The 27,900-nt window shown below is 47.3% G+C and overlaps 4 protein-coding genes across 5 annotated transcripts in view; 3 read left to right on the forward strand and 1 right to left on the reverse strand.

The window, feature by feature from the left end:
• Window positions 1–27,900, forward strand: part of LOC309384778 (zinc finger MYM-type protein 1-like) — a 194,791-nt gene that overhangs the window by 52,428 nt on the left and 114,463 nt on the right. The gene's annotated exons all lie outside the window — the stretch shown is intronic.
• LOC309384812 (zinc finger protein 232-like) lies at window positions 260–11,332 on the reverse strand. Of its 2 annotated transcripts, none has more exons than XM_081938607.1 (4): window positions 11,225–11,332; window positions 5,884–6,482; window positions 5,335–5,461; window positions 260–4,720 (listed from the first exon to the last, which is right to left on the reverse strand). In XM_081938607.1, exons 2-4 carry the CDS (start codon window positions 6,289–6,291, stop codon window positions 4,218–4,220), a joined length of 1,038 nt encoding a protein of 345 aa, XP_081794733.1. In that variant the 5' UTR covers window positions 6,292–6,482; window positions 11,225–11,332; the 3' UTR covers window positions 260–4,217. The 2 variants fall into 2 exon arrangements, with proteins under 2 accessions (XP_081794733.1, XP_081794734.1); XM_081938608.1 differs by lacking the exon at window positions 11,225–11,332 and adding an exon at window positions 10,508–10,635.
• Window positions 15,284–22,898, forward strand: LOC309384785 (uncharacterized protein). The gene is made up of 6 exons (XM_081938565.1): window positions 15,284–15,748; window positions 16,166–16,759; window positions 17,018–17,132; window positions 18,891–18,958; window positions 19,479–19,608; window positions 20,991–22,898. The coding sequence occupies exons 2-6, from the start codon at window positions 16,166–16,168 to the stop codon at window positions 22,631–22,633; spliced, it is 2,550 nt and encodes an 849-aa protein (XP_081794691.1). The 5' UTR covers window positions 15,284–15,748; the 3' UTR covers window positions 22,634–22,898.
• The window catches only part of LOC309384782 (uncharacterized protein), a 139,326-nt gene continuing 137,476 nt past the window's right edge, over window positions 26,051–27,900 (forward strand). The window contains exon 1 of the mRNA XM_081938560.1: window positions 26,051–27,669. The gene's annotated coding sequence lies outside the window, so the exon portion shown is untranslated. The remainder of the gene's footprint in view (window positions 27,670–27,900) is intronic.

Raw genomic sequence — 27,900 nt, forward strand, 5'->3', positions numbered from 1 at the left:
CTGGATCGGGATGTCACAAAGCCAAGCCCGCATTTTGTAATTAACAAAATTACAGAGGTGCAGAGTGTTTTAGGAAGCTGAATGCTGTCACCCCCTGGCCACGCCCCTGGCCATACTCACCCACCCAGCCTCTCCTTGCCTCACCCCTCCCCTCCCAGTCCCTCCTTGCCTTGCCTTATTTCATGCATTTAATGCTTAATGTCAGTATTCCAAGTGGTGCACCCATAGAAATTAAAACTCGGAGGCAGTCAAGTTCCTCAAAAAAACAGTTTTATTGGATACATCATATTGGCACAACTGGTGGAAGCCGACTCTAAAAGTTTTCTTGGCTTTCACCTAATTAACCCTATCACCCTTTCACCCAAGTCACTGGTAACGTTGTCTGATCCAAGAGCTGGCCGATTGCTTGGTAAATTCCTTCCTCCTCTGGCCAGCTACCTGTGAGAATGTCCTCGGGTTCCCACAGGAAAGCTCGGTTATTTTGGCTACAAAATCCCATCTATTTCCCCACCCTCCCTCTGTTCTGTGTCAACCCTGAAGCCTCCAAATTGACCTCAGCTATGTTCACTTCAGGGTTGACACTTAAATAAGAACAATAAAAGTACAGAAAACTAGATTTTGCTATAAGAGTTTTAAAAGATTAATGAAAAACTATTATATAATACCTGGCAAAAACTACTAAAACTGTTACGTAAGGTGGTTTATCCTTAACCATATTTCCACTGTAGGAGTAGGATCCCCTACTTTTAGACGTAGGCCAATTAGACTAAGAGTCATTATGTTTGATATATAAGAAACAGTTAGGTAACTTCTCTTCTCTGAACATATCATGTTCATGTTTGAAAAACCCGCTTCTGCTGAACTTATAGCAATTGTTCTAACAATATTTTTAGCTCTTTGAACACTCTCAGGAATTGCATAGTTCTGGGAATTTTTAAACAATTTTTCCACAAAATCTCAATAATTATTAATATCAATTTGGTAGTTAAAAACATCATTAAATATGAGCAATTGTTCTTCACCTGCTTCCCATGGAACTACTACTTTGTCAATATTCCAGTAATCTGGCTCCAAAAATTTGAGAAATTGTAATTTATCCCTGTCTTGAAATTGGCTACAATCAGTTTTTAAATGTTCACAATCCATTAGTCTTTTCTTCAAATTTGTTACGATGATTTCTAAAAATCTTCCCTGAGGAAGCCCAACAAGTTGGTGATTTTTTTACAAACCTTTATATTTTTGAAGGATTCTGAAGCAATTAATTCATCAACTTTTTTTTCCGCTAGGAAATGCTTTAATAGACTTAATGGATTTTAAGAGAACTAATTTCAATAAACTTAAGAGAGAGCTTGGGAAGGATTCCATGGATGAGAATCCTCAAGGGGAAAAGAAGCTCAAGAAGTTTGGGAAATTTTGAAAAATGAGATTATAAAAGCCCAGTCAAGAACAATACCAACAAAGAAGAAAAATGACAGCTCTCAAAAGAAACCAGCATGGCTGCATAAAGAACTCTCTGACAAACTGAAAGACAAAAAGGATAAGTATAAAAAGTGGAAAAAGGGGCACATAACTGGCAGAATATCAGCAAATAGCCTGAAAAGATGAAGTGAGGAAAGCTAAGTCACACAATGAAGAAAGGCTTCTGACAAAAGTAAAAAATAACAAAAAAAGCTTCTTCCAACATGTTAAAAACAAGAAAAAAGTCAAGGTAACAATTAGTCCATTGCTGGGAGAAAGCGGCAAGAAGCTGACAAGCAAAAGGGAGAAAGCAGAACTATTTAACTCATTTTTTGCATCTTTCTTTACACAAAGCGAAAAAACAGTCCAACCTATCAAAAACAGCACCACATAAATCAGATTAGGAACACGTTAAAATAGGGAAGAAAATGGTAAGTGAGCACCTGTCTACCCTAGAGGAGTTCAAATCACCAGGACCGGATGGATTACACCCCAAGGTTCTGAAGGAACTGGCAGATGAGATCTCAGAACCACTGAACTATATCTTTCAGAGATCCTGGAGCACAGGGGAACTGCCAGAGGACTGGAAAAGAGCTGATGTGTTTCCCAACTCCCCCAAAAGAGGAAAAAATACATCCAGGAAACTACAGACCTATCAGCCTGACCTCAATGCCAGGGAAGATTCTGGAGAAGATAATCAATCAATGAATCAGTGAAATCCTAGAAGTAAACAAAGTAATAACCAAAAGCCAACATGGGTTTGTCAAAAACAGATCATGCCAGACTAATCTTATTGCATTCTTTGACAAAGTGACAAAATTAGTGGACCAGAGGAATGCTGTCAATATAATTTACATGGACTTCAATAAGGCATTTGATAAAGTAAACCATAAGCTAAAATGTGGGTTAGACAGCATCACCACCGGATGGATTCATAACTGGCTGACCAACTGCACTCAACATGTAGTCCTCAATGGAACTGTGTCTACATGGAGGAAAGTATGCAGTGGAGTACCCCAAGGCTGTTTTAGGCCCAGTACTCTTCAACATCTTCATCAATGATTTGGATGAGGGAATAAACAGGGAACTCATCAAATTTGCAGATGACACCAAGCTGGCAGGAATAGCCAACACTCCATAAGACAGGCTTAAGATACAGAAGGATCTTGACAAACTTGAACATTGGGCACTATCTAATAAAATGAAATTCAATGGTAAAAAGAGTAAGGTTCTACATTTAGGCAAAAAAGCCAACACAGTTCTAGGCTGCATAAACAGAGGGATAGAATCAAGATCACATGAAGTGTTAATACCACTTTATAATGCCTTGATAAGACCACACTTGGAATCCTGCATCCAGTTTTGGTTGCCACAATGTAGAAAAGATGTGGAGACTCTAGAAAGAGTGCAGAGAACAGCAACAAAGATGATTAGGGGACTGGAGGCTAAAACATATGAAGAACGGTTGCAGGAACTGGGTATGTCTAGCTTAAGAGAAAGAAGGACTAGGGGAGACATGATAGCAGTATTCCAATATCTCAGGGGTTGCCACAAAGAAGAGGGAGTCAAACTATTCTCCAAGGCACCTGAGGGCAGAACAAGAAGCAATGGGTGGAAACTAATCAAGGAGAGAAGCAACTTAGAACTGAGGAGAAATTTCCTGACAGTTAGAACAATCAATCAATGGAACAACTTGCTTCCAGAAGTTGTGAATGCTCTAACACTGGAGATTTTTAAGATGTTGGCTAGCCATTTGTCTGAAGTGGTGTAGAGTTTCCTGCCTAGGCAGGGGATTGGAATAGAAGACCTCCAAGGTCCCTTCCAATTCTAATTTTGTCATTCTATTCTATTCAGATCTTACTCCAAGTTTTCCAGCCTTTATTATGTCTGTATTTTTTTGCTTGCAGTGCATTTGAAAGAAAAAAAAATTAATTTAGAATATCAATCATGAATGCTAAATCAGTTATAAAATATGTATTTTAGAGACAGGCAACCATACCTAAGTACTTTTCATTTGAATGAAAACAGTGATGTAACGCTGGAAACAGCGTTAGGATTGTCCTTAAGCTACAGGCAGCCCATCTTGGTCCCAAAATACTACCAATTTTTATAATTTCAATTCCAAGTTGTTCTGATATTTTGGTAAATTCAATTTGGTTCCTACTGGATTGATGAAAAATAGTATATATTTTATCAATAATAAATAAATATTTTAAAATGATGTACTTGCTTTATTTCCTTCATCGAATTATCTAAAACAAGTTGGAGGTGATTTGGAAACTCTTTTGTTATCCTAGGGCTCACTCCAGATTTTATCCCAAGCATAACGCTGGCACCATCAAATCCTATTAAATTTTGCTTCAGATAGTTCTCAATAAGCCCAACATTATTTAAACTTTCCACAATTGAAGACCATATTGTCTCTGCATCTAGTTTTTCCAATTCAACTAGCTCAAGGAAAATCGTTGGTGATGTAACAGAATCCTCAACTTTTAAGAAAAGTATAACAACTGGTTTGCAAGATATTGTTGACGCTTCGTCAATAATCAAACATATTTTATTTTCAATAATTTTAGTAAATAATTGTTTTTTTTAAATTTCATTTGCAATGAAATCAACTATTTTCACTGCAGTTTTACATGAATGTAATCCTATTCCCATAGCTAATCCATCTAATCCAGCCCATCTTCTATGTCTGAAAATGGTTGACATTTTTGTGCCAGGCTGTAAATGCCCTACAAGTAGTCTGTACATAATTTTTACTCATATTTTGCTATCGAAGCCTGCTCACGTTGTTTTATGTTCGCTTTACAAATATTATGAGCTTTTGATGAAAAATGTTCTTTCATTTTTTTCCTTAGAGAAGCTTGTTTTACCTCTCTGTTTCTCCCTGATGCCTCAATCTGAAAGTATTTCCATTCTTTTGACACATGAATACTTTTCATTTTTAGGAAGTCGTGTTTTGCACAATACTTGCAACCTAACTTTTTGTTAGAAATTACCAGTCCGTCATATTTTCCTCTGAAACTGTTATATTGTTGCAGTGTCCAGCATTCAGGTAGACTGTTTTCAATTTTGGAGGTATCGTTATTTATTTCGATATCCGACGGGCTGCTTTCTCCAAGTTGGAGTGGTTGGCGTGGTGGTGCTTGTGACTGCTTTATGTCATCCAAAGCCATTTCTGCTACAACTGATTCCCATCTAGGTTTCTTACTGATTCTTACTGAAAAATTCTGTTGCCTTTTCATCCTGTTAAGGTCAACTGCAAAAAAATTTAAAAAATGATTTAGTTTGGACTCGACTGTGGTTGTAAGTTGAGGACTACGGGTAACCATGTACATGTTAGATAACTTATCAAAAACTAGGCGAGCGGCCAAGGCAGACAAGACCAGAAAAGGAATGGCTGGGAAGGGTGGGGCGGGGCCAGCCAGTGGTGGGATCAGCCAGTTGGCTGAAGTGTACAAAAAGATAGCTACCGGTTCTACTGAACTGGTACGAACTGGCTGAATCCCACCATTGAGTCCACAACCACATAGTTATAAAATGCCTAAAATCACTGATCCCTTCCATTCTAAATCACAAATGGCAGCATTTCAATGAAGGAGAATATTTGTAGTTGAGACTTACATACCACTTCATAGTACTTTACTGCCCTCTCTAAGCAGTTTCCAGAGTCTGCATATTGCCCCCAATAATCTGGGTACTCATTCTACCAAACTCGGAAGGATGGAAGGCTGAGACAACCTTGAACTGGTGAGGATCAAACTCCTGGCAGTGAGCTGAATTAGCCTGCAATACTGCATTCTAACCACTGTGCAAAAGAGAGCTGGACTTTCTTGAAAGAACTTCATGCAGCTTAGGAGCACCGTCCCTTACCTGGCGAGATGCCCAAACTTCGACTTTCCTGGGAGTTCTTCCAAATAAACCGATCCTGGGAAAGATTTAAGGGCTTGTTCTTTTCATCCAGATGTTGAGGAACGGCCCCCGAGAGTGGCCTTTGGACCTGATAAGAAAGATGGGGAAATAGAGAGACCATCAGAAGAAATAAATTATTATTCTTTGCTCTTAAGTTTGTGAGGTGGAAAATATCAAAAGGATCAATTGTTCCAAATACGTTCTCTATAGAAGACACAACTGGACATCTTCAGAAGAAAAGCCCTTGTGTTAATAATGCCAAAAAAGTTAAAAACATCAACATATATCAGTGTTCCAAAGATGCTTTTTCCAAAAGACAACCAACTAGACTTTTTTGTTTTTTTGCCTTTGAAAATGTCTCGCTTGTCATCTAAGAAGCTTCTTCAGTTCTTCAGAAGCTTCTTGGATGAGAAACGAAATGTTGACCTAGATGATTGAGAATCTCCATAGATGACATATATTAAGACGTATGTAAGACCCCCTTTGAGCTCTGAAGAAGAAGACTCTCACCTGAAGTTCGACCTGCTCCTTCGGCTCCTCCGCTTGGCTCAGGAGGAAGCCTTCAGCCATGGCCAGGGCCTCAGAGCTGGTCTCTGCTCCACACTCCCGCACCCAGCTCTCCATCTGTGGGGGCAGGAGAGCCAGGAACTGCTCCAGAACCACCAGGTCCAACATCTCTGCCTTTGTATGTCTTTCTGGCTTCAACCACTGATGGCAAAGACGATGGAGTTGGCTGAATAGTCCTCGGGGACCTTCGGCCTCCTGGTAAGACACCTTCCTGAAGTTTTTACGCTGGATCTCCGAGCTGATAAAGTCTTCCGCTGGGTCCTTCGGCTCAGTTTTTATCCTGATCTGCCCAAACGGAGCAACGGGAGGGCTTTGTCCAGCTTCTGCATCTAATGGGCGTTGTCTCTCCATGTTTTCCTCTATTCTCTAATCCAGGTGCAAAAAGATGCCAACAGCTCCTTGGATCTCCAAGACTGAGGATATGAAACGGGCCAATGGATCGCCAATTGGACTTAAATTGCACAAAGAGCCCTGGAGAAATCTCGGTGCACAATCTAGCCTTCCTTACTTATGAGATAGTTTGATCCACAAACAACTTCTACCTGCGAGTTTGAAAAGAAAACAAGATTTCAGAATCAATGTTGTATTTTCAGCTGTTTTACACCTCTTTTTTGTTCCCGGGTGGGCCTAGGCCAGAGCAAAGAAAGCAAGTAGGCCTCCCTTGATAGGAGAGGTAGAAGGAAAATCTTCAGGAACCCTCAATAATCCAGAATATAGAAGGTAGAAATTTAGGGGAATTTCTCCCCCCTCACAGCCCACCCAACGTTCCTCTTTGCTTCTTCAGGGAACGGATCTCATTCACGGCTCTCTCCAAGCAATTAACTCTTAATTCGGGAAACAACTTTTAACTTTTATTTGATTTCTAGACCGCCCCTCTCCCAGAAGGGACTTGGGGCGGTGTACAGTCATATTAAAAACAGTAGATATACATAATATAAATATAAAATAAATATAGATGTGGCTGGAGGAGGTAGCAATAGTTTACTGTACAATAGTTAAAGTTAGATTTAAAATTTTAAAAAATTTAAAAATACATTAAAAAACACCCCTAAAAACTATCCCAGGGTAAAATATTTGCCAGGAGGTATAAATGGGACTATAAATGGGCCAGGCCAGCTAATTGGAACAGGTGAGTCTTAAGTTTTTGTCGGAAGGAGCGGAGGTCGGTAGTAGTTCTGATATCGGGGGGGAGGTCATTCCAGAGGGTTGGGCCCATCACAGAGAAGGCTCTACTCCTAGGCGCCGGCCATTGGCATTGCTGGGTGGACGGCACCCGGAGGAGTCCCTCCCTGTGAGAGCGAATTGGTCGCAGGGATGTATGCAGTAGGATGCGATCCTGCAGATAACTAGGTCCTGTGCCATGGAGCGCGTTGAAGATGGTAATCAACACCTTGAAACGCACCCGAAAAACCACAGGCAGCCAGTGCAGCTTGCGCAGGAGAGGTGTTATGTGGGAGTACCTAGTACTCCCCATGATAGCCCGCGCAGCCGCATTCTGAACTAGCTGTAGTCTTCAGGTGCATCTCAAGGGGAGCCCCATGTAGAGAGCATTGCAGTAGTCCAGACGAGACGTCACCAGCGCATGAGTGACTGTGCGTAAGGTGTCCCGGTCCAATAGGGGGCGCAATTGGCGCACCAGGCGAACCTGGTGGAACGCCCCCCTTGCCACGGCTGCCACATGGTCATCCATCGACAGCCGGGCATCTAGGAAGACGCCCAAATTGCGCGCCCGTTCCACAGGGGGCAGTTGCTCGCCCCCTATGGCCAGCGATGGAGTCCACTGGTTGAACCGAGGCGCCGGTAACCACAGCCACTCTGTCTTGGAGGGGTTGAGCCTGAGTCTGTTGTCCCCCATCCAGACCCGAACGGCTTCCAAACACCGGGACATCATTTCGACAGCCTCGTTGGGGTGGAAATGTACAGCTGAGTGTCATCAGCGTACAGATGGTATCCAACCCCAAAACCACGGATGATCTCACCCAGTGGCTTCACATATGTGTTGAACAGAAGGGGCGAGAGGACCGACCCCTGCGGCACCCCACAAGTGAGCGACCTCACGGTCGACCTCTGCTCCCCTGCCAACACACATTGCATCCGGTCGGAGAGGTAGGAGCCGAACCACCGTAAAACGGTGCCCCTTACTCCCATCCCCTCCAGCCGGCGCAATAGGATACCATGGTCGATGGTATCAAAAGCCGCTGATAGATCTAATAGGACCAGGATAGAGGAACAACCCCTATCTCTTGCCCTCCAGAGATCATCAACCAACGCGACCAAGGCCGTCTCCGTGCTGTGACCGGGTCGGAAACCGGACTGGCGCGGGTCTAGATAATCGGTTTCTTCCAGGTGCCGTGGGAATTGCTGTGCCACCACATTCTCTACAACCTTCGCTAAAAAGGGAAGGTTGGAGACAGGACGATAATTAGCTAGTTCCGTCGGGTCCAGGGAAGGATTCTTGAGTAAGGGTCTCACAACCGCCTCTTTCAAGGCGGCCGGTAGGGATCCCTCACCCAATGAGGCATTCGCCCAAACAAGCAAGCAACACACAGCAATTGGTCGCTTGAGTTCGACATTGGCTGAAGCAAACTTTGAATCTCAGACAAAACATTTGTAGGCACTTTCAGTTCCCCCCCTTTAAGTGTCTGATATCCATCGTCCCTCGCCTTTCGTTTTCCCGGATGGGTGCGGTGGCTTTGTTGCATCCTCAAAGTTTGGAAATCCCTGGCTGGTTGAGTCCTTCTGACAGAAATGCCCCTTTCAAGAGACACAACAAGGGCACAGTTCACCCAACATGCCCAAACCATATGAAGGGACACCGACATCTGTGCTCACATTCAATGCTCCAACCATACTGCCAGCTTAATGGGATGTGGAGTCCTTGGTGTCCTCTGACCTTGGCTGCTTTCTTGTTGATTGACCCAACTAGATAAGATCAATAATGCTAATGAGGATTCCCTGGTCCCCAGAAATACATGTGTGGCTCCCACAATACGGCATCTCCCCCCACTACCATTCAGGGGCTTTCTCAGAAAATGGGTAGGGGAGATGGAGGGTGTGTCCCGCCCCTCCCCCCCAGTCCTGCTTGTATTTTGCAATACAATGGAGTGGAATCCAGCTTTGGTGGAGTCCTTCCCTCTCTCCACTCCCATTCAGGGGCTTCCCCCACCCCAGGAAATGGGGAGGGGGAGATGGAGGGCTCCCCCAGATCCTGTCCTCCTTCCCGGGGATGATGCTGTTTCTTCCAGGGAGGGGGGAAGCAACACAACTGGTGTGAAACTGTCTATCCCCCGCCCCCGGCACATGCATGCAAAGGGACGGCAGAGGAACATGGGGCCAGGGCCTTCCCCCACCCCTTGCTAGAATCCAAGGACTGGGTGAGACTTCCTTGCAAATCCTAGCAGGAGGTCTGTCTCCCCACCACCAAGAAGAACTTCCCCACTCACCAGAAAGTGGGGGCAAAAGTCCTAGAGAGGCAAGAAATTAACCTCCTTCCTTCCTTCCAAACGAAGCTGAATAAGGAAATTCTCCCAGCAATAAACACAGGATTAAACGTCACCAATCCCCCCCCCCCCCCCAGATTTAGACCAAAACTCAGAAAGGGTGTATAAAATCACACGTTTGAATCTTTTTAGCTAGCCAAGAAGCCGTGCTAATCTGGGTTCCCTTCTTTCTTTCTTTCAGGCAGCTACAGTTAGTTATTCAATTTATTCTTCAAAGTGCTTCCTCCCGACACTGGTGAGACTTGCTCTGCATGCCCCCCCCTTCTCCGCGTGCGCGCGCACACACACACACATCCTCTTTGGGACTGGCCCTCCCCCCAATCACATGGGGTCACTGTCCTGCCCGCCCTTCCGGAAACCTTCTGCCTTCTGAGCCCTTCCTGGCAAAGGGGATGCCAGAGGGCAGGTTTTAGCCCAGCCCACCGCAAATAGCAGAAATACCTTTGAGACTCCCCCCCCCACTTCAGTACACCATTGGGGGGGGGAGGAGTCCTCTTTGTATTTTGCAATGCAAGTCTTCACTCCCTTCCCTCCCTCACTCCCATTCTGGGGCTCTCTCATGGAAATGGGGAGGGGGAGAGATGGAGGCCTCCCCCACATCCCCTCCTCCTTCCTGGGGATGATGCTGTGTTTTTTCCAGGGAGGGGAGGGGAAGCAACAGGGCTGGTCTGAAACCCTGTTCCCCACCCCAAACCCGCCCTCCAGCTGGTACCTGCATGCAAAGGGAAGCAATCCAAGGACTGGGTGAGACCCCCCTTGCAGACCTCCTCCGCCCCCCCCCCGCCCCCACTGACCAGAAAGTGGGGGCCAAAGTCCTAGAGAGGCCAGGGATATGAACCTCCTTCCTTCCAAACGAAGCTGACTTAAGGAAATCCTCCCAGCACAAGATTCAACTTCACCCCAAAAAAACCAGTTTTACCTGCATTGCAAAGGGGAGGGCCGGGGAACATGGGGCCTAGGGCCTTTCCCACCCCCACCCCCAGTAGGAATCCAAAGGCTGGGTGAGGATTTTGCAAGAGCCCCTTGCAAGTCCCAGCACGAGCTCCCCCCACCCCCACCCCACTCACCAGGCAGCGCCTATTCCCTGCAAGGCTTCCCCTGCAAGTTGTAGCGGAAGAGCCCACGAAGGGGAGGGAGGGGCCAAGTCCTAGAGAGGCCACCTTTGCAGTGACATCACCCACCCCTCTGGAAAAAAAAAATCCCCAAGTTTGAAACCCCCCTCCCCTTCCAACAGACACACAACCCAACCGGTCAGAAGTTCCCGCGCATGCTCGGTTTCTTCCTTTAAAAAAAAAAACTTCTTAGGGCCATCACTCCCGCTTTGGGCTTCTTTTTTTTTTTCCCCCTCCAGAACGCGCGCCCCCTAGCGGCTTCTGTGCCTCCTTGCAAAAGGGGAGGAAAGACGACGGTGGCTTGTTTGTTTTTTTGCAGGAAGGATGACGGGGAAAAGGCAGAGCGGGCGGGCGCGTCCAACCAGAAGCCGCCCCCCCTTTTGTTTTAAAGGAGACGCGAACTGCTCGGGGGCCGAAAAGAGAGGCGGGCGGGCGGGGGCTGCTCTCCCCCCTTTCTCCTTTCACTTTCCAATGGCTTTCCCCCCTTTTTAAATTACTTTCACTTTGTTAAGGTGGCCGCTTCCCCGCGTCGCCCTCCTGGCTTTATCCAAGGGCAGGGAGGGCATCACAGGGAGCCACCCCAGGGATGCCAGCCTCTTCCCCCCCTCCCCCCACTTCCCCAAGGAGAGCTGATGGTCCACCCCCTCCCCTCTTCGTGAGCTCGATCCTTACCGGGGGTCTCCTTCGCTTCCAGAGATCCGGACCAGTAGCCTCACCAGCAGGGATAGGGAGAGCCCGCGGACGCTTCCAGCACCAGAGGCGGAATCGGTGGGTCTGGATCGGGGAGGGGGGGAGGAGTTTTCTTAGAACATCGGAATGGGGAGGGGCCCAGAGAAGCGGAAGGACCAATGAGAATTCTCCCTTCTGCAGCGTCATCGGTTTGTGGGCAGGGTCTCCCTTGACTTCACCCACTGGAGGAGAGTTGTGGGGAGGGGGATCCCTTCAGTCTTTGAGGGGGGGGCACAGCTCAAGGAGGGGCTGTTCATGACAGCCCCGGAGGAGAGTTTGGAGTTCTTTCTGCCGCCTCCCACCTCCCACCCAGATCCCATCTGGAGATGGGGGCTGCAATGCAGGAACAAAGTGGAGGGGCAGCCCCTGAGGATTTTTTTGGGGGGTGTCTCTGGGTCGGTTGACTGGGGAGTCCTTCTCCTGGGGGGGTTGTGTTACTGTCCCCCTCCCCCCGAAAGCTTCCGCCTTTTGAGCCCTTCCGGGCAAAGGGGCTGCCGGAGGCTGAAAGAAAAGGAGGAAGGAGAAGGAAGCGGGAGAAAGAAAAGGAAGGAAGGAGATGGGAATGAAAAGGAGGAAGGGAACAAGGGAATGAGAAGAGGTTGAAGGAAGGGAGGTGGGAAGGAAAGAAGGAAGGAAGGAAGGAAGGAATTGGGAACTAGAAGAAAGGAAGTGAAGGGACAAGAAGATAAGGGAGGGAAGGAAGGGAACAAGAAGGGAGAAGGTCAAGGAAGGAGATGGGAATGAAAAGGAGGAAGGGAGTAAAGAAACGAGAAGATAAGAGGTTGAAGGAAGGCAGGAAGGAAGGAAGAAATAAAGGAAGGAAATGGGAATGAAAAGAAGAAAGGAAGTGAAGGAACAAGAAGATAAGGGGGGAGGAAATGAAGGGTGAAAGAAAAGAAGAAGAAAGGGGGAGAAAGAAAAGGAAGGAAGGAAATAAAAGGAGGAAGGGAGTAAGAGAACAAGAAGATAAGGGAGAAGATAAGGGAAGGAAGGAAGAAGATGGGAATGAAAAGGAGGAAGGGAGCAAGGGAACGAGAAGATAAGGGATTGGATGAAGGAAGGTGAGAAGGAAGGAAAGAAGGCGATGGGAATGAAAAGAAGGAAGGGAGCGAAGAAAGGAGAAGGGAGGGAGGGAGGAGCAGGAGAAAATGAAACACTGCAAGAGAGGCGAGAGTTTCTTGTTTCCCTGTTTACAAGTTTCCAGGTTTCCCCAGCTCCATGGACTACTCGCCCCAGGATCCCCCACGAGGTGTGCACCTTCCCGCTGAAGACCCCACAGTGCGTAGCTCTCTCTCTTTCCCGGCTGCTCCACCCTCTGGCTTGCAGGGAGGGGGCCAGGAGTGCAGAAGGAGCTGCACCAGTGATGGGTTTCAAAATTTTTTGCTACCGGTTCGGTGGGTGTGGCTAGGTGGGGGTATGTGATTGAGTGGGCATGGCCAACTTGACACCATTCACAGAGTCACATGACCCCCACCACCAAGCCACGCCCACCGAACTGGGGATGTGTGTGAACATTTTGGGGACTTTTTGATTTTTTCAGGGGGGACACTCCGGCTCCAGATCCAAGTGCAGATGCTGCGGGGTGGCGGTGGTCATCTTGGCTTTCCTTCTGTTGCCGTTCCTGGCAGAGAAGCCGTGGGCAGTGGGGCATGGAAACAAGGTCGCCCTCTTCCACGGGGACCGGGGGGCTAGGCCCGTCCTCAGTGAATCTGCCCCATAGGGCCAGCGGGAAGCCTTCTCCTGCACACTCATCTCCCGGACAGGACCCAGCTGTCCCAGTGGCCCTCCTCAGCGTACCAGCAGGAGTGGGGTGCTGTGGCTGCAACCACGGGGAATGCCCGTCAGAGGCGAGAAGGGGCGCTTCTCCTGCAGCCATCGCAGCAGCTGCCCAGGCAAGCCGCTCCCCACCTCCCCAAGCCAGGCCCGCAGCTCATACCGGCATGGAGGGGTTGCAGCACTGAGTGGGGCAATCCCGCATGTTGCACCCCCCCTCCCAGTCTTTGCCGGTGCCTCCACACTGTTTTCGGGCACCAGGCTCCTCGTTCCTCGGCTCGTCCAGGCTGCAGCTGAGTCCACTACCCTGAGCTGACAGAGAGAGAAACTGCAGGGCGCACTAACCTTGCCCTCCCCTCCACCACTGCCCTCTCCTCCCACTACTACTGCCCTATCCCCCCACCGCCACTCTCTCCATTATGCGAAGCTTGCCAGGCTGCCCCCACCCCCACTGTGACTGCAATGGCAGCGGCTTTGAGAGACACTGGCTGGTGGGGTAGGCTAACACGAATGCTTAACTGTGTGTAGGCAGGATGAGGCAGTTCTGTGGATGCATGTGGCGAAGGTGAGGCAGGGCAAGCATTCAAGCAGGCTACCAGTTCAGGGGCGTGGCCAGCCTGGGTCATTACCGGTTCAGTGACTCATGCCCAATTACAGCCCGAAGCAGTGCGAACCAGTAGAAACCCATCTCTGGACTGCACCCCACAGCTGGGCAGGAGGAGGAGGAGCACCTGGTGGGAGGAAGAAAGCTCTGCAGTTCCAACTCTGCACTGGGGGTGGGTGGGACGTGCAAGGCAAGCTGACCTTAATTGCAGCTCTGAGAGGGCGAAGAGGCAGAACCCCAGACACTTTCCCCACTCACCAAACTTTCCCCGCATGGGGACAAAAGAAGGAAATGGGGAGCCCAATTTGTCTCTCTTCCTTCAAGACTCTCTAGATTCAGGCACCACTGAAAGCCCTCTTTCTTCCCACCCCGGGGCCCCCTCCTGATGGGATGGACTTCAACTCCAAGAATTCCGAGCCAGTATCTCAGAATTCTGGGTGTTGGAAGTCCAACCTATAGGGAGGGGCACCTAGGGAGGAGTTAAGCTGCATTGCAGATCATTTGCTTGCAATCTCGGGGGAGGAGAGAATGCCAAATCCTTCCTAACTTTAAATATACTTTCTGAGTTTACAGCATCTCAAGACCTAAAACATGGCTCTTCAGTTCGCCAAGAATTTAATTTGGGCAGCATAATAATGTTTTTGGATATATGTCAATGTAATTTCTCGATTATGTTTGGTGAAAGGAATAATTAAAACCAAAATCATTTTTCACTCTTTTCCTATCACCATTTTGCAGTTCCATCCTTTCTCAAGTCAAGATGAGACACGATTTCCCCCTCTTGGATTTCTCCACCAAGCACCCTCATTCTGAGGTACAATTTCTGGAATATTCACTAGTTTGAGCTTTTTCTCCATTTTGGGATTGGTTTACCTTTGAGATTTCTTTTTCTTCAGCATTCAGGTCACAAGCAGCTGCTTGGCGTTTCCAATTATTCTTAGGCACCCAGAGCCATGAATGTGAGAAGGGCAGCTGCATATATTGAATTAAAGAAATAAAAACCGATAGAAGTCTCCATTTTTCTGATTGTGGCTTCCTTGTCTGTGTCCCATATTAGAATAGGAATAAAATAGCAGAGTTGGAAGGTCTTCCAGTCCAACTTACTGCTTAGGCAGGAAACCCTACACCACTTCAGACAAATGGTTATCTTCTTCCACTTCAGGCTTCAATTTACAACAATCACAAGGCACACAAGTTGTGTATCGAAGAGAGGTTCCTGGTCCTTGTCTTCTGACCACCCTGACTGTTTTTTTTCTCTTCAGTATCATTCGTCAAGAGACGGGTCACCCGGGGTGCTCATCAGAAGAGGTTGGAGGGGTTATCTGTCCTTTCTGCACCCCTGTGAGCTGAGCTTCACAATTTGAGAAGGCAGCTGTATGTATTGAATTAAAATTAAAATTGACAGAAATCTCCATTTTCCCAGATTGCGGCGTCCTTCCCTGTGTCCATCTTCCTCCATTGAGGACTGACATTCTCAACAATCGCAAGACACAAATAGTGTTTCCCAGAGAGCCTCCTGGTCCTTCTCTTACGACTGCCCCGGCGGTTTCTGACAGGATTTGGACCCTTCTGAGGCCTCCCTCAATCTCTGCTCGGCCTTCAGGGCGGCTGCTCTTGAGGGAGGCGAGTTGAAATCTTCCAGAGATAAATATTTCTTCCATTCTCCACAAACAGTTCCTGGACAGGAAGGAGAGGAAGACGGAGAAAGTGCCGTCTCTGCAGACGTTGAAGCCTTTGTCTGACAAGGAGGCATTAAGAGGGACATTTCCTCCTATTCCCATGCCCATCATCACTGCCCTCTCCCTTCCCCTCAGACGCGCTCTCCTTTCCCGCCCTTTCTAGAATCTTGGAATGCGAAATTCACCAGGGGGCGCCCTCTGCAAGTAGAAGGGAACATCAGGCGCTTCCCCATTGGTCCCCTGGAGGGCGAACGTCACAGCTGACTTTCCAGAAGCGGCTCGGAAGGAAATGACATCTTAGAACTTCGCCCCTCTAGGAAGCCGCCCTCGCTCTCCTTAACCCCTGGGGCTCCGCAGGAGGCGGAGAGGCTGCGGGAGAGTCTGCCGGGGGGAGATCCAGACGTGGCCCGGGTGAGTTGGGGGCTCTTCCCGGGCAAAGGGAGGCGGAGGACGGAGAGACCCGCGCCCGGTCCTCCTCCGGCTTCAACCCCGGGTCCCATGCTCCCCAGCCGCCCTCTCTCTGCAGGGGGAAGCGGGGAAGGCGGAGGGGATCCGGGGAAGAGCCGGAGTGGGGGCAGCGGAGGGTCGGCCTTGCAGGGGCCCAGCAGGAGAGGAGAGAAGCCGGGCGAGGAGGAGGCAGGATTCGCACCGGGCTCCCCGAGGGCCCCATCCTTTCTCCGGAGGGGGAGAGAAGCGGGGCCGCCTCTCCAGCTGCCTCCTTCCCGGCCCTGCGCTGGGATGAGCCGCTTGGGGTTGGTTGGGTGAAGGTTCTTCAGTGGCTGAATTCCACTTTCCAATTCTTGGCTTTTCTTTTTCCTTCCATCTCAGATGCAGAAACCTGAAATCTTTGCAAGGCAAAAGTTTCTCTTGGGGAGGAAAACAAAGAGCGGAATAACTTGCAGGGATCCGTCCTGGAGCCCCAGAAATGGCCCCGTGAAGGAAAAGGCACCTGGAGACCCACCAGAGTCCTTGGACCCACCTGGAGTTGCTCTGCAGGAGAGAGAAAGGATGGAGACACAACCTTTGGCCAAGGAGGGAAGCGGAAAAGGCCCTTCAGCTGCTCAGCCTGGGAAGGGGGGGAAGCTCTGGACAAGGACTGGGCAGAAGATCCTGGAGGAGGAAACCATCCGCCCTTCCGAAGTTCAGCCGCGGAATTTCATCCAATACCGGGAGGCTGAAGGTCCCCGAGGACTTTGCAGCCGACTCCATGACGTTTGCAGACGATGGCTGAGACCAGAAAAGCACACCAAAGCCCAGATGCTGGACCTGGTGGTTCTGGAGCAGCTCCTGGCTATCCTGCCCCCAGAGATGGAGAGCTGGGTGCGGGAGTGTGGAGCAGAGAGCAGCTCCCAGGCGGTGGCCCTGGCTGAAGGCTTCCTCCTGAGCCAGGCAGAGGAGCAGAAGGAGCAGGTCGACTTACAGGTGAGAGACTTTAGGGAGGTGAAAAAGGAATAAAAATATGTTTGAATACTTCACCCCTCTTTCCCAAACTTCTCTGACATTCATAATACATGATGATGTCCCACCAATTCCTGTAGGACATTGTTCCATTGTTTTCTCACTCAACCACACTGATGGATACTGGGGGCTTTGAGGTTGTGTGCCAAATATAGGAATCTACTTTATGTTGTGTGATGTACATTAATTCTGCTTCTTTCTTCCTTCCTCTCCTATTGGAAGGGCTGCACTGTGGAAATCAGAGATCCTGAGGGAAAGAAGAATCCATCAAATACCCCTCGTAAGCTATTTTTCAGGAGGTTCCCTTGGGAAGATCAAAGTCAGGACACCTCAGGAGGTAATGGAAGATCCCATCTGTCTTACTTTCACTCTCTCTTCTCTCCTCTATAATACCTCCTTCTATTTATACTTCTCCACATTAATTGCACCTGCAGATAATCGCCCAGCGACCTTCCTTAGGTGAGCCTCCTCCTGAGGAAGGAGGAGATTGAGGTCCACCTGAAGGGTGTGCTGAGGAATTTGCGGATTTTCTGGAAGATAAAATTGCTTGACTTCGTTCCCAGTTAGATGCCAGTATTGTTGCTGGTCTGGTAGAAGCCCTTGAGGCAGGTTCTTGCTCTGTTATCTGGGAACGATTTGACCCTGTCGCTCCTGAGGAAATGGACAGAATGCTAGAGAGTATGTGTGCAAGCACCTGTATTTTAGACCCACGTCCCTCCTGGCTTGTGAAAGCTTACTGGGATGTGACAGGTGGGTAGACTGGTGGTGATTAATTCTTCCCTACAGGAGAGGGGTAGTGCCCCAGAACTTTAAAGAGGATGTGCTCCTTAAATTGTGGGAGGATGGGGGTAGTGTATCCATCCTTGATCTATCTGACCTCTCGGTGGCTTTCGATACCATCGACCATGGTATTCTCCTGGGGTGGTTTCGGGGGATGGGAAAGGAGGTCTTGTGCTACCCTGGCTCACTTCCTTCTTCTGTGGCTGCTCTCAGTCAGTGTTGATAAGAGGGAGAGATCCAGCTGTATGCTGACAATACTCAGTTGTATGTCTCGGCCCATGGTGGATTAAGCAATGCCGTGTCCTCCCTCTCGCAGTCCCTGTAGGCTATGAGGGGCTGGATGGGGAGCAACGGGTTGAAAGTAAGCAATGGCAAGACTGAGTGTCTCTTAGTTTGGGGTTCGTTGGCCAAGGGAGAATTGCCACCTCTGGTCTTGGATGGGGTGGCACTACCTCAAACAGACCCTGTGCATAATCTGGGGGTTCTCCTGGACTCACGACTCCTGCTCGAAGGGCAGCTGACAGTCGTGGCCAGGAGGGCCTTTGCGCAACTACGGGTTGTGCGTCAGTTACGCCCCTTCCTGGATTAACAATCCCTACTCAGTCACTCATGCCCTAGTCACTTCCCGTCTTGACTATTGCAATGTGCTCTACATGGGGCTACCCATGAAGAGCATCCGGAAGCTCCAGTTGTTGCAAAACACAGCAGCCCACATGGTTTTGTGCAGACATATGCACATATATGACCTCTCCTGCAGGAGCTGCACTGGCTGCCTATTTGCTTCCGGGTGCAATTCAAGGTGCTGGTTGTAACCTTTAAAGTTTTTATGACTTGGGACCAGATTATCTAACGGATCATCTCTTACCGGTTATATCTGCCCGATGGAGGCCGGGAATATTACATGCCCCATCCTCTAAGGAGATACACCTGGTGAGACCCAGAAGAGCCTTCTCCATGGTGGCTCCCTCTCTCTGGAACACCATCTCCCCAGAAATTAGAATGGCCCCCACTCTGGCACTCTTCCGGAAGGCGTTGAAGACCTGGTTCTGCCAGTGGGCCTGGAGTACGAAGAGCAGAATAGAGCGCATTAATTGGCTCCTGTGAGGTGCTGTCTCCTAGGAGGGGGGTGAAGTTGATTTTATTATTTTAATGTATTATATAATTCTTCCTTTATTAGTTTTATTGTTTTAATACAGGTTTTATATTTTGTAAGCCGTCTTTAGTTGCCATGTACAAATAAGCGGCATATAAAATGTCTAAAATGCATCAAATAAATACTTTGTTAATTTATTTTGAAATTATTTATTCCTTACAGAGAAACAAAGAATGAAATTTTCTGGTTTTTTTGACGGCGATCAAGCAGCGGTTGAACCTCTAAACCAAGTAAGAAAGGGAAAAGTTATTAGGTTTGTAGTCTCACCTTCAGGAAGTGAAGTGGGTGTGCAGAGTGCTCTTTCCTTTTATTTTCCCCCTTGTTTGGACTCGATTATTTTTCTGTCCTTCCACAAAATGGACAGCGGAATAGCAGGTTGAAGTAGCTGTCAGCCAATATCGCTTCCTCTGGTTATATTATTCTGCTAGGCGCTCTTCCAACTTTGTGTTTACAAGAAGCACTTCTTTTAAAGTCCTTCAGGAATTAGGAATGAATGTATCATCTTTTTGTTATTTGTCGACATCATAAGGTACAGATTAACAGTGTTGGAAGGGATCTTGTAGATTATCTAGTCCAACCCTCCTTCACCAGTTAGTTGGCAGTTTAGTATCTTCTTGAAAGCTGCCAGTGATGAAACTCCCACAACTTTTGAAGGAAACTGAGTTTCCTCTCTATCCTCTTGTTTAAATTACTGATGAAGTTGACAAGATCTTGCAAATCCTCCTGTTCTATTTTTTTTTCCGATTTCAGGAGAATCTTGTGTCGTTCGAGGAGGTGGCTGTGTATTTCTCTGAGGAGGAATGGTCTCAGCTCGATCCTGACCAAAAAGCGCTGCATTCGGAAGTCATGCTTGAAAACCATAGAAATGTAGTCTTTCTTGGTAAGAGTTTTCTAGTCCACAATCAGAGTTCAAGAAGGCAGATTATAGTTACTTTTTATTAAAAAATAATTAATCAGATATTGACTCCTGGAAAGGAAACAGAATGTATCTGGCCTTCTGGTACTCCAAGGAAGGAAAGAGTCAATGTTTCTTTTCTTAGATGCTTTCTGTGCCATTTCTTACTTGTATTTTTCCATTTCTCTTTGACATTATCTGTGGAGGCTGAGAAGAATGGGAAGTTATTTTATGTGTCCTCTGGCAGTCATGTGAGACGAATGTATTGTCATTTGTCCTCTGAAACCTCCACAAATTGTGTGAGAACATAACTTTCATGCTCAGGGCATGGAAGAGCATTCTCCCAATCCAATTCAAGAACAATGGTTTCATGAAGTTTGACTTCAGAGCATCCTAGTCACAGATAATCCCAAAGTTACGACACTTCACTAATTGACCATTCCAAATTATGACCGAGCCGTCTCCCAAGTATTTAAGACTTAGCCCTGAAATTATAAATGTTACAGGACCATGACCGTCCTTCACACTTATAAATGACAGCAGTATTGTTGCAATAAGAATCACCCTAGCTGTACTCCCGCTCCACCCTGCTGGGACTTAGGTTAGGAAGATGTCGCGAACTATCCGTTACTTTGCCTGCTTAGGTGCATTTGCAGAACAAAGAGGCCTAACGAAGTGAGAGATACGCAAGATCAATAGTGGTAGATCTGGCATGGTCTCGTACTACAGCAGTTTAGGCCTCTGTTCTCTGCCAACCAAGACCGGATCTGGCCAAAGAGCCCTTGCAAGACGATGAGACTTTGGCACAGCGAAATAGCCATTGTTGAAGCTTCCCAACCTTTGCAGTCTCAGCGCAAAGAGTGTTTACAAACCAATGCGAGGCTTCAACAATTTCACTCCAAAATTTCATCGCTGGGATCAAGGAAAGGGCCGAGCAGGAGTTCTGCCTGCCAGACGGAAACTGTGGAGCAGCTGCTCCAAGGCACACCGGGGAGAAGGAACTTGTTTCAAAATTGTTTCAGTTCTCACATATCTCTGTTAAAATTAACCCATTCGGAGTGGTTTTATTATTTTTGAGGTGCAGGAGGTGACGAGCGTGGTCACCTCATGCCTGCTGCTGTGTTGTGATATTTTTAGGGAAGGCTTATTTTCAGGGAAGGGCTTATTTTAGCATGTACGCCCAAAAGCCCAATTGGTCTTATTATCTGGGAAGGTCTTATTTTCCAGGAAACAGGATATCACACCACCAAAAGCATACAAACGTAATAGATTTTTGGAAAAATTGAGAAGGAAATTCACTTGACTTTGTACAGTTTGATCTTTTTCTCTAACCTTCTTATCATTTTCATTTCCCTTTTTCTTTGAAGGAAATAATGGGCAGGAGAATCAAGATTCCTGTGAACTTTTACAAGTGATCAATGCTAAAGATAGAAAGGAGAGGTTTGGAATTCGAATGGAATTAGAAACCCATGACAGAAAGAAGTCAAATTATTGGAATCAGGAAAGCTCATCTTCCACCGATGCTCTGATTCAAGACTTTCTTGCTGAACAGGAGAAAATAAGGAAAAAATATATTGGGAAAAGTGTGAAGCCTATCAAAGCTAAATTACAAGTAAAAGATCACTCTTTAAGCCAAAACAAAAGAGAAGATGCTATAAGAAGACACAACGGACAAAATTGCAATGGGGCATTCATTTCTTCTCTTAAAAAGATGTTTCTTATATCTCAAAAAGTGATTGACAAAAAAGAGAATCCTTACAAATGTTTGGAATGTGGAACATGTCTTAGAACAAATGGGCAACTTACTTCCCATGAAAGCATTCCCACTGGGGAGAAGGTATACAAATGTAGAGAGTGTGGTAATAGGTTCAGAAGACATAGTAATCATATTTCCCATAAAAGGATCCAGTCAGGAGAGAAACTGTATAAATGCATGGAGTGTGGAAAGACCTTTGTTCAAAGAAGTAATCTAATTCGCCATAAGACGATCCACACAGGGGAGAAGCCATATAAATGCATGGAGTGTGGAAAGACCTTTGCTCAAAAACATCATCTTATGTCCCATAAGAGGATCCACACAGGGGAGAAGCCGTATAAATGCATGGAATGTGGAAAGATCTTTGCTTATAACAGTGGCCTAAGAAGTCACCAAAGGATCCACACAGGGGAGAAGCCATATAAATGCATGGAGTGTGGAAAGACCTTTGCTCAAAGTGGTACTCTTAATTCCCATATGTTGATCCACACAAGGGAGAAATGTATGGAGTGTGGAAAGACCTTTGCTCATATCAGTGACCTAAGAAGACACAAAAGGATCCACACAGGGGAGAAGCTGTATAAATGCATGGAGTGTGGAAAGACCTTTGCTGTAAGAGGTCATCTTATTCGTCATAAGAAGATCCACACAGGGGAGAAGCCGTATAAATGTATGGAGTGTGGAAAGACCTTTGCTCATAACAGTGACCTAAGAAGACACAAAAGGATCCACACAGGGGAGAAGCTGTATAAATGCATGGAGTGTGGAAAGACCTTTGCTGTAAGAGGTCATCTTATTCGTCATAAGAAGATCCACACAGGGGAGAAGCCGTATAAATGTATGGAGTGTGAAAAGACCTTTGCTCAAAACAGTGACCTAAGAAGACACCAAAGTATCCACACGAGGAAGAAGCTGTATAAATGTATGGAGTGTGGAAAGACCTTTGATCATAGACATCATCTTATTTCCCATAGGATGATCCACACAGGCGAGAAGCCATATAAATGTATGGAGTGTGGAAAGACCTTTGCTCAAAGTGGTAATCTTATTTCCCATAAGAGGATCCACACAGGGGAGAAGCCGTATAAATGCATGGAATGTGGAAGGACCTTTGCTCATAGACATCATCTTATTCGTCATAAGATGATCCACACAGGCGAGAAGCCGTATAAATGCATGGAATGTGGAAAGAACTTTGCTCAAAGAAGTCATCTTATTTCCCATAAGAGGATCCACACAGGGGAGAAGCCGTAAAAATGCATGGAATGTGGAAACACCTTTGCTCATAACAGTGCTCTAAGAAGACACCAAAGGATCCACATGAGGAAGAAGCCGTATAAATGTATGGAGTGTGGAAAGACCTTTGCTCATAACGATGCCCTAAGGCAGTGATGGTGAACCTTTTTTGGCTCGCGTGCCATAAGTGGGGGCAGTACAGGGGGGTCGTGTGCGGGCGTGCCGCACCCATAATGCAATGCACAACCCCCAGTGCGCATGCGCGCCTTACAGGTGCGAAACCCCCCCCCCCATTTTTACATGCTTTTTTCACCCTCCCCAGGCTCCAGAGGCTTTATAGGAGCCTGGGGAGGGCGAAAACAGCCTCCCCCGCCCCCCCGCCCCCCCCGGATGCCCTCCTGAGGCATCAGGGAAGCCTCCGGACAGTCCCTAGAGCCTTTGGAGCGCTCAAAATGATCCTCCGAGCAAACTGGAAGTCACTTCCGGGGGAGGCTGTTTTCGCCCTCCCCAGGCTCCTATAAAGCCTCTGGAGCCTGGGGAGGGTGAAAAATGGCTTTAAAAAAGGGTGAACTCAGCTGGCCAGCGTGCGCATGCGTGCTTGCCAGCTGACAGGACAGAGCCTCGCATGCCCTGACAAATGGCTCCGCGTGCCACCTGTGGTACACGTGCCATAGGTTCGCCATCACTGCCCTAAGGAGACACCAAAGGATCCACATGGGGAAGAAGCCGTATAAATGTATCAAGTGTGGAAAGACCTTTGCGCAAAGAAGTAATTTTATTTCCCATAAGAGGATCCACACAGGGTAGAAACTATGAGTTCAATCCTAGTTAGAGGCAGACATAGTGTCAGCGTTCCAAATATCATCCAGAAATAAATCTGTTTGAGAATGGCATTCTGCAGCTCAGTGCCCCTCCTTTCCACACTTGAAACAGGCTGACGGTTTTGGAGAAGATGCAGTTTGCGGATTGAAAGGTTCTTGCTTCCATTGGGGAGGGGATTTCTTCCACACTCGTCCCGCTCAGTACTGGTTTCTGGCAATATCGATCACAGCCTCTTCGGCGGTGAGATACCACTCATGTAGGTGGTTCGGTGCACCTCGGATCATGCAGGCAGTGTAGATGTCATCACTCAGTCCAACCTTGAAACTGCTTGCCAGGATATTCTCTGGCCAATATACATGACACGCGAGGTCTCAAAATTCTTCCGTATACTCTGCCACTGGCTGCCACCCCTGCTTCACAGGTTTAGTGCGGTCGCGGTTGTGTACTTTGTGGTCTATGTGGAGGTATTCAAAACGTCATTGCACAGCCATCGTGAAACTGCAGTTCTGGCGCATCAGCATTATGTAGAGTCACCATCTATCTGGCAGCGGCTTCTTCCAGGGCTAGGGTAACAACTTGCACTCAGGATCCTTGGTTTGTATATCACGCCCATACTCTTGCATGTGGGTGAGCACATGTGCCACAAAGAATGCCAGTTGTTGCGGATCTCCATCAAACTTCACCTCAAAGGAAGAGTTTTTCTTTCCAGTTGTGGGGTTTGGGGTTGGTTGGGAATGGCGCCCAATCCACACACCAACCGGGGGGAGGGTTTGCTGGGTTCTCTGCTGCTGCTGCTTTGCCATATGCTTTATCAGTAGTGCCCAGAGGGGAGTTAGCCCGCCCTGGCATTTTCTGCGGCTGCTGCCCTTCCAGTGCTTCTTTGCTGCTGTTCTGGCTCCTTCCGGATGTTGACATTTTCCAAAATTTCCATCACCAACTGGGTTATATGTCTCTTTAGATGATCTTCTCTCCGTGATGCTTCGTTTAGTTCCTCTTGGTCAGAAGGAGCTTTTAGCTCCAATTTCCACCCGGTTTTCGGTTACCCCGGGTGAGGGTGACTCCTCTGGTCCTCCCATCCCGGCTGACTTTCGTCCCGATGCTGACCAGCAGGGCTTTTTGGGGTCCTCCAGGGTCACCTCATCCTCTTCAACAGGGTACAGGGAGCAGACCTCCAGTTGCGCGGGGGGGGGGGGTTGACATTTCCCTGCATCATTCAGCTTCACCCTGCTCACTGTTTTGCTCAGACAGTAGAGCAAAGATTCTTCTCCAGGTTGACCATTTTGCAGATGTTGCTTTCTATAAGGAGTGCCTCTCCTTCTGCTTAAGAAAGTGAAGACTCTTGAAACAGTGTATTTCAAAAAGAACCTTTTATTAAGTAGAAGTGAAAACATCCAGTACAAAGCAACATCTGAATTAAAGCAGTAGAGACTCCTCCCATTAGTTAGAATGCAGATTGTAGCCAATATTCATGTGTGAAGGTGGTCCCTTTACCAGCTGCTCTGAGAACCAGATAATCATATATTCCCATGGTTACCGTCTATTGTTAGACATTAAAGTGAACCATCCCACATGGCCATTATAAACATTCCCCCAAAAGGTGAGGGGATCTCAAGGCGCTTCGGCCCAGGAAACCAGTTGTAAAATGTCAGTTGTCACAGGCACTGCTAATAAATCGACTCCAAGTCCACCATCCTCCCAATTGAATGGCAGTATCACTTTTAGTTCCTGGACGGGAAGGAGAGGACTACAGCGAAAGTGCCGCCTCTGCAGACGTTACCAAGGAGGCAACATAAGTAAGTCAAAACTATCATTTATTGCCATTGTAACTTCAAGTGGTTACTTAATAAATTATTATAAAACAGGGACTGCCTGGGTTGGCCAGTAGGCTGCTTACCTATGAGAAATTAATTTTTAATTGGGAATCTCTAGGTCATTATTTTAACTTTAACTTTTTGGGATATTTTTAGGGGTTATTTTTAATACTGTTTTTAATTGCTTTACTTTAAGATACAGTTTTTATAGACTCCTCGTCTAAGTATTTAAGGATCTTTGTATTTATATATCTATTCCTATGTATTTCTTGTGTTTTAATTTGACTGTACACCGCCCCGAGTCCCTTTCGGGAGAGGGGGCGGTCTAGAAATTTAAAATAAAGTAAAGTAATTTCCCTATCACTTTTTTTTTACACAACTATGTCACAGTAGTTGCCATGGCACTGAAACAATGGTAACTGCAGAATAAGTAAACATTGGGGCCAGGTACATGTGAAGGCAAACAAAATTCTGGGATGCATCACCAGGTGTATTACTGTGAGCAAAAGGGAGATCCTATCTCTCTACATAGGGCTTTAGTGAGACACCATTTGGAATACTGTCCATTTCTGGACACCCCACTTTAAAAAACGTATTGATAAGATTGTGTGAGTCCAGAGATGGGCAACACAAGGGAAGGAAAGGAAGGATCACCACAAAATTAATTTTCATAGGTAAGCAGCCTACTGGCCAACCCAGGCAGTCCCTGATTTATAATAATTTATTAAGTAACCATTTGAAGTTACAATGGCAATAAATGATAGTTTTGACTTACTTCTCACCTGCCTCCCAAATTAGGCAAAAACAATGGGGACCAAAATAAGATGAAATTAAGAACGACTTAAAAAAAATACTTCACTCCTTCCCGATGAAACAGGCAGAAATGCAAATGGAAACTTTTTCTGGGATGATAAGATGCCAAAAACAATCCAACATGACAATAAAGGAGAAGGTGTGTACTCACGGTTGAAATGAGGGGTCCTTGGTGCTCTCTGAGCTTGGTTGTTTGGTTGTAGACGTTTCATTACCGAAACTAGGGAACATCATCAGTGGACCAACCAACCTCAGAAGCACCAAGGACCCCTCAATCCAACTTGCGTCCACTGTGTCAAATTAAGATCAGACTCAACCAATATGAAAGCAGAAGCAGGGAACCTTTTTCAGTCAAAGCCCTCTTATGATATGATGGAATAATGACAGATGTCAATGTAGACGGTGTGCAAAAAACAAACAAACCCTTTTTTCAAATATGGATTATTTGGTGTCAAACTGGAGAAAAAAAGAAATATATACAGAAAGGAAAATCAGATGTTACTTCATTTTCAAAATGGATTTTTGATCACCTGCCATCCGTTTAAATTTTGTTTTGCTCAGTGTGGTTAACCTCTGTGTGTCACTGTCAATTCCAATTCTGGTTGCATGTTTTCATAGCAATGGAGCCTTCCGCTTTCCTTGTTTTGCTTTTTCATTTCCTTTTCCTCTTTTCATTTATGGTCTAATGATATATCCCTGCCTTAAATTCTCCAAGGGGCCTAAGCTTCCTAGTCACATTTCCTGAGGTGAATTTCCTACTCAATCCCTATGTAAAAATATGTTTTTCCTCATCATAGTTTAGCTTGATATTCCTTTTTCAGGATCTTCCTTTTGTTTCCTCAGAAGAGGCCGGTGGGGTCTCTGCCCTTTCTTCTCCCCCTTTGCTGAGAGGCTGAGCGGATTTGATAAGGCAGTTGTATGTATTGAATTAAAGAAATAAAAAAATAAATTAATTAAACATATTTCTGCCTGTGTCCCATCTGCCTCCCCTTCAGGCTGGAGTTCCCAACAACCACAAGAACCAAGCTGGGTTACCAACAGAGGCTCCTGCTCCTCTTCTTCTGACTGCCTGGCTGTTCCTGACAGGATTTGGCCCCTTTTGAGGCCTCCTCCAATCTCTGCCCAGCCTTCAGGGCGGCTGTTCTTGAGGGAAGCGAATTCAAATCCTCCAGAGAGGATTTTCACCATCCCCACAGAGGGTTCCTGGACAGGAAGGAGAAGAAGATGGAGAAAATGCCGCCTCTACAGACGTCAAGGCCTTTTTCCGGCAGGGAGCCATTGAAAAGGGCCTTTCCTTCGACTCCCAAGCCCATCATCCATGCCCTCTCTCTTCCCCTCAGACGCGCTCCTCTTTCCCGCCCTTTCTACAATCTTGGGACTTTGAGGCAAATCCACCGGGGGAAAAGAAGGGAACTTCCGGCGCTTCCCCATTGGTCCACTGGAGGGCGAACGTCAAGGCTGGCTTTCTAGAGGAGGCCGGGAGGAAGTGACATCACAAACGCTTGCCGCTCTAGGACGCCTCCCTCGCTCTGCTTAACCCCTGGGGCTCCGCAGGAGGCGGAGAGGCTGCGGGAGAGTCCGGCGGGGGGAGATCCAGACGTAGCCCATGTGAGTTGGGGGCTCTTCCCGGGCAAAGGGAGGCGGAGGAGGGAGAGACCCGCGCCCGGCCCTCCTCCGGCTTCAACCACGGGTCCCATGTTCCCCAGCCTCCGGGCGAGATGGAGCTAGGATTCGCACCAGGCTCCCCGAGGGCCCGATCCTGTGTCCGGAGGGGGAGAGAAGCCGGGTGGCCCTGCTCGGGGAGACCTCGGCCCTGCGTTGGCATGAGCCTCTTGGGGC

This window comes from Natrix helvetica, assembly GCF_964273705.1.
Source record: "Natrix helvetica genome assembly, chromosome: 1".
NCBI lineage: Eukaryota > Metazoa > Chordata > Lepidosauria > Squamata > Natricidae > Natrix > Natrix helvetica.

Coding starts and splice junctions, on each gene's coding strand:
- LOC309384785 (XM_081938565.1), top strand. CDS start 16,166: ATGCAGAAACCTGAAATCTTTGCAAGGCAAAAGTTTCTCTTGGGGAGG. Junction 17,133..18,890: donor AAGTCAGGACACCTCAGGAG/GTAATGGAAGAT, acceptor TATTCCTTACAG/AGAAACAAAGAATGAAATTT. Junction 18,959..19,478: donor CGGTTGAACCTCTAAACCAA/GTAAGAAAGGGA, acceptor TTCCGATTTCAG/GAGAATCTTGTGTCGTTCGA.
- LOC309384812 (XM_081938607.1), bottom strand. CDS start 6,291: ATGGAGAGACAACGCCCATTAGATGCAGAAGCTGGACAAAGCCCTCCC. Junction 5,462..5,883: donor AGGAGCAGGTCGAACTTCAG/GTGAGAGTCTTC, acceptor CTTTCTTATCAG/GTCCAAAGGCCACTCTCGGG. Junction 4,721..5,334: donor AAGTTTGGGCATCTCGCCAG/GTAAGGGACGGT, acceptor ATTTTTTTGCAG/TTGACCTTAACAGGATGAAA.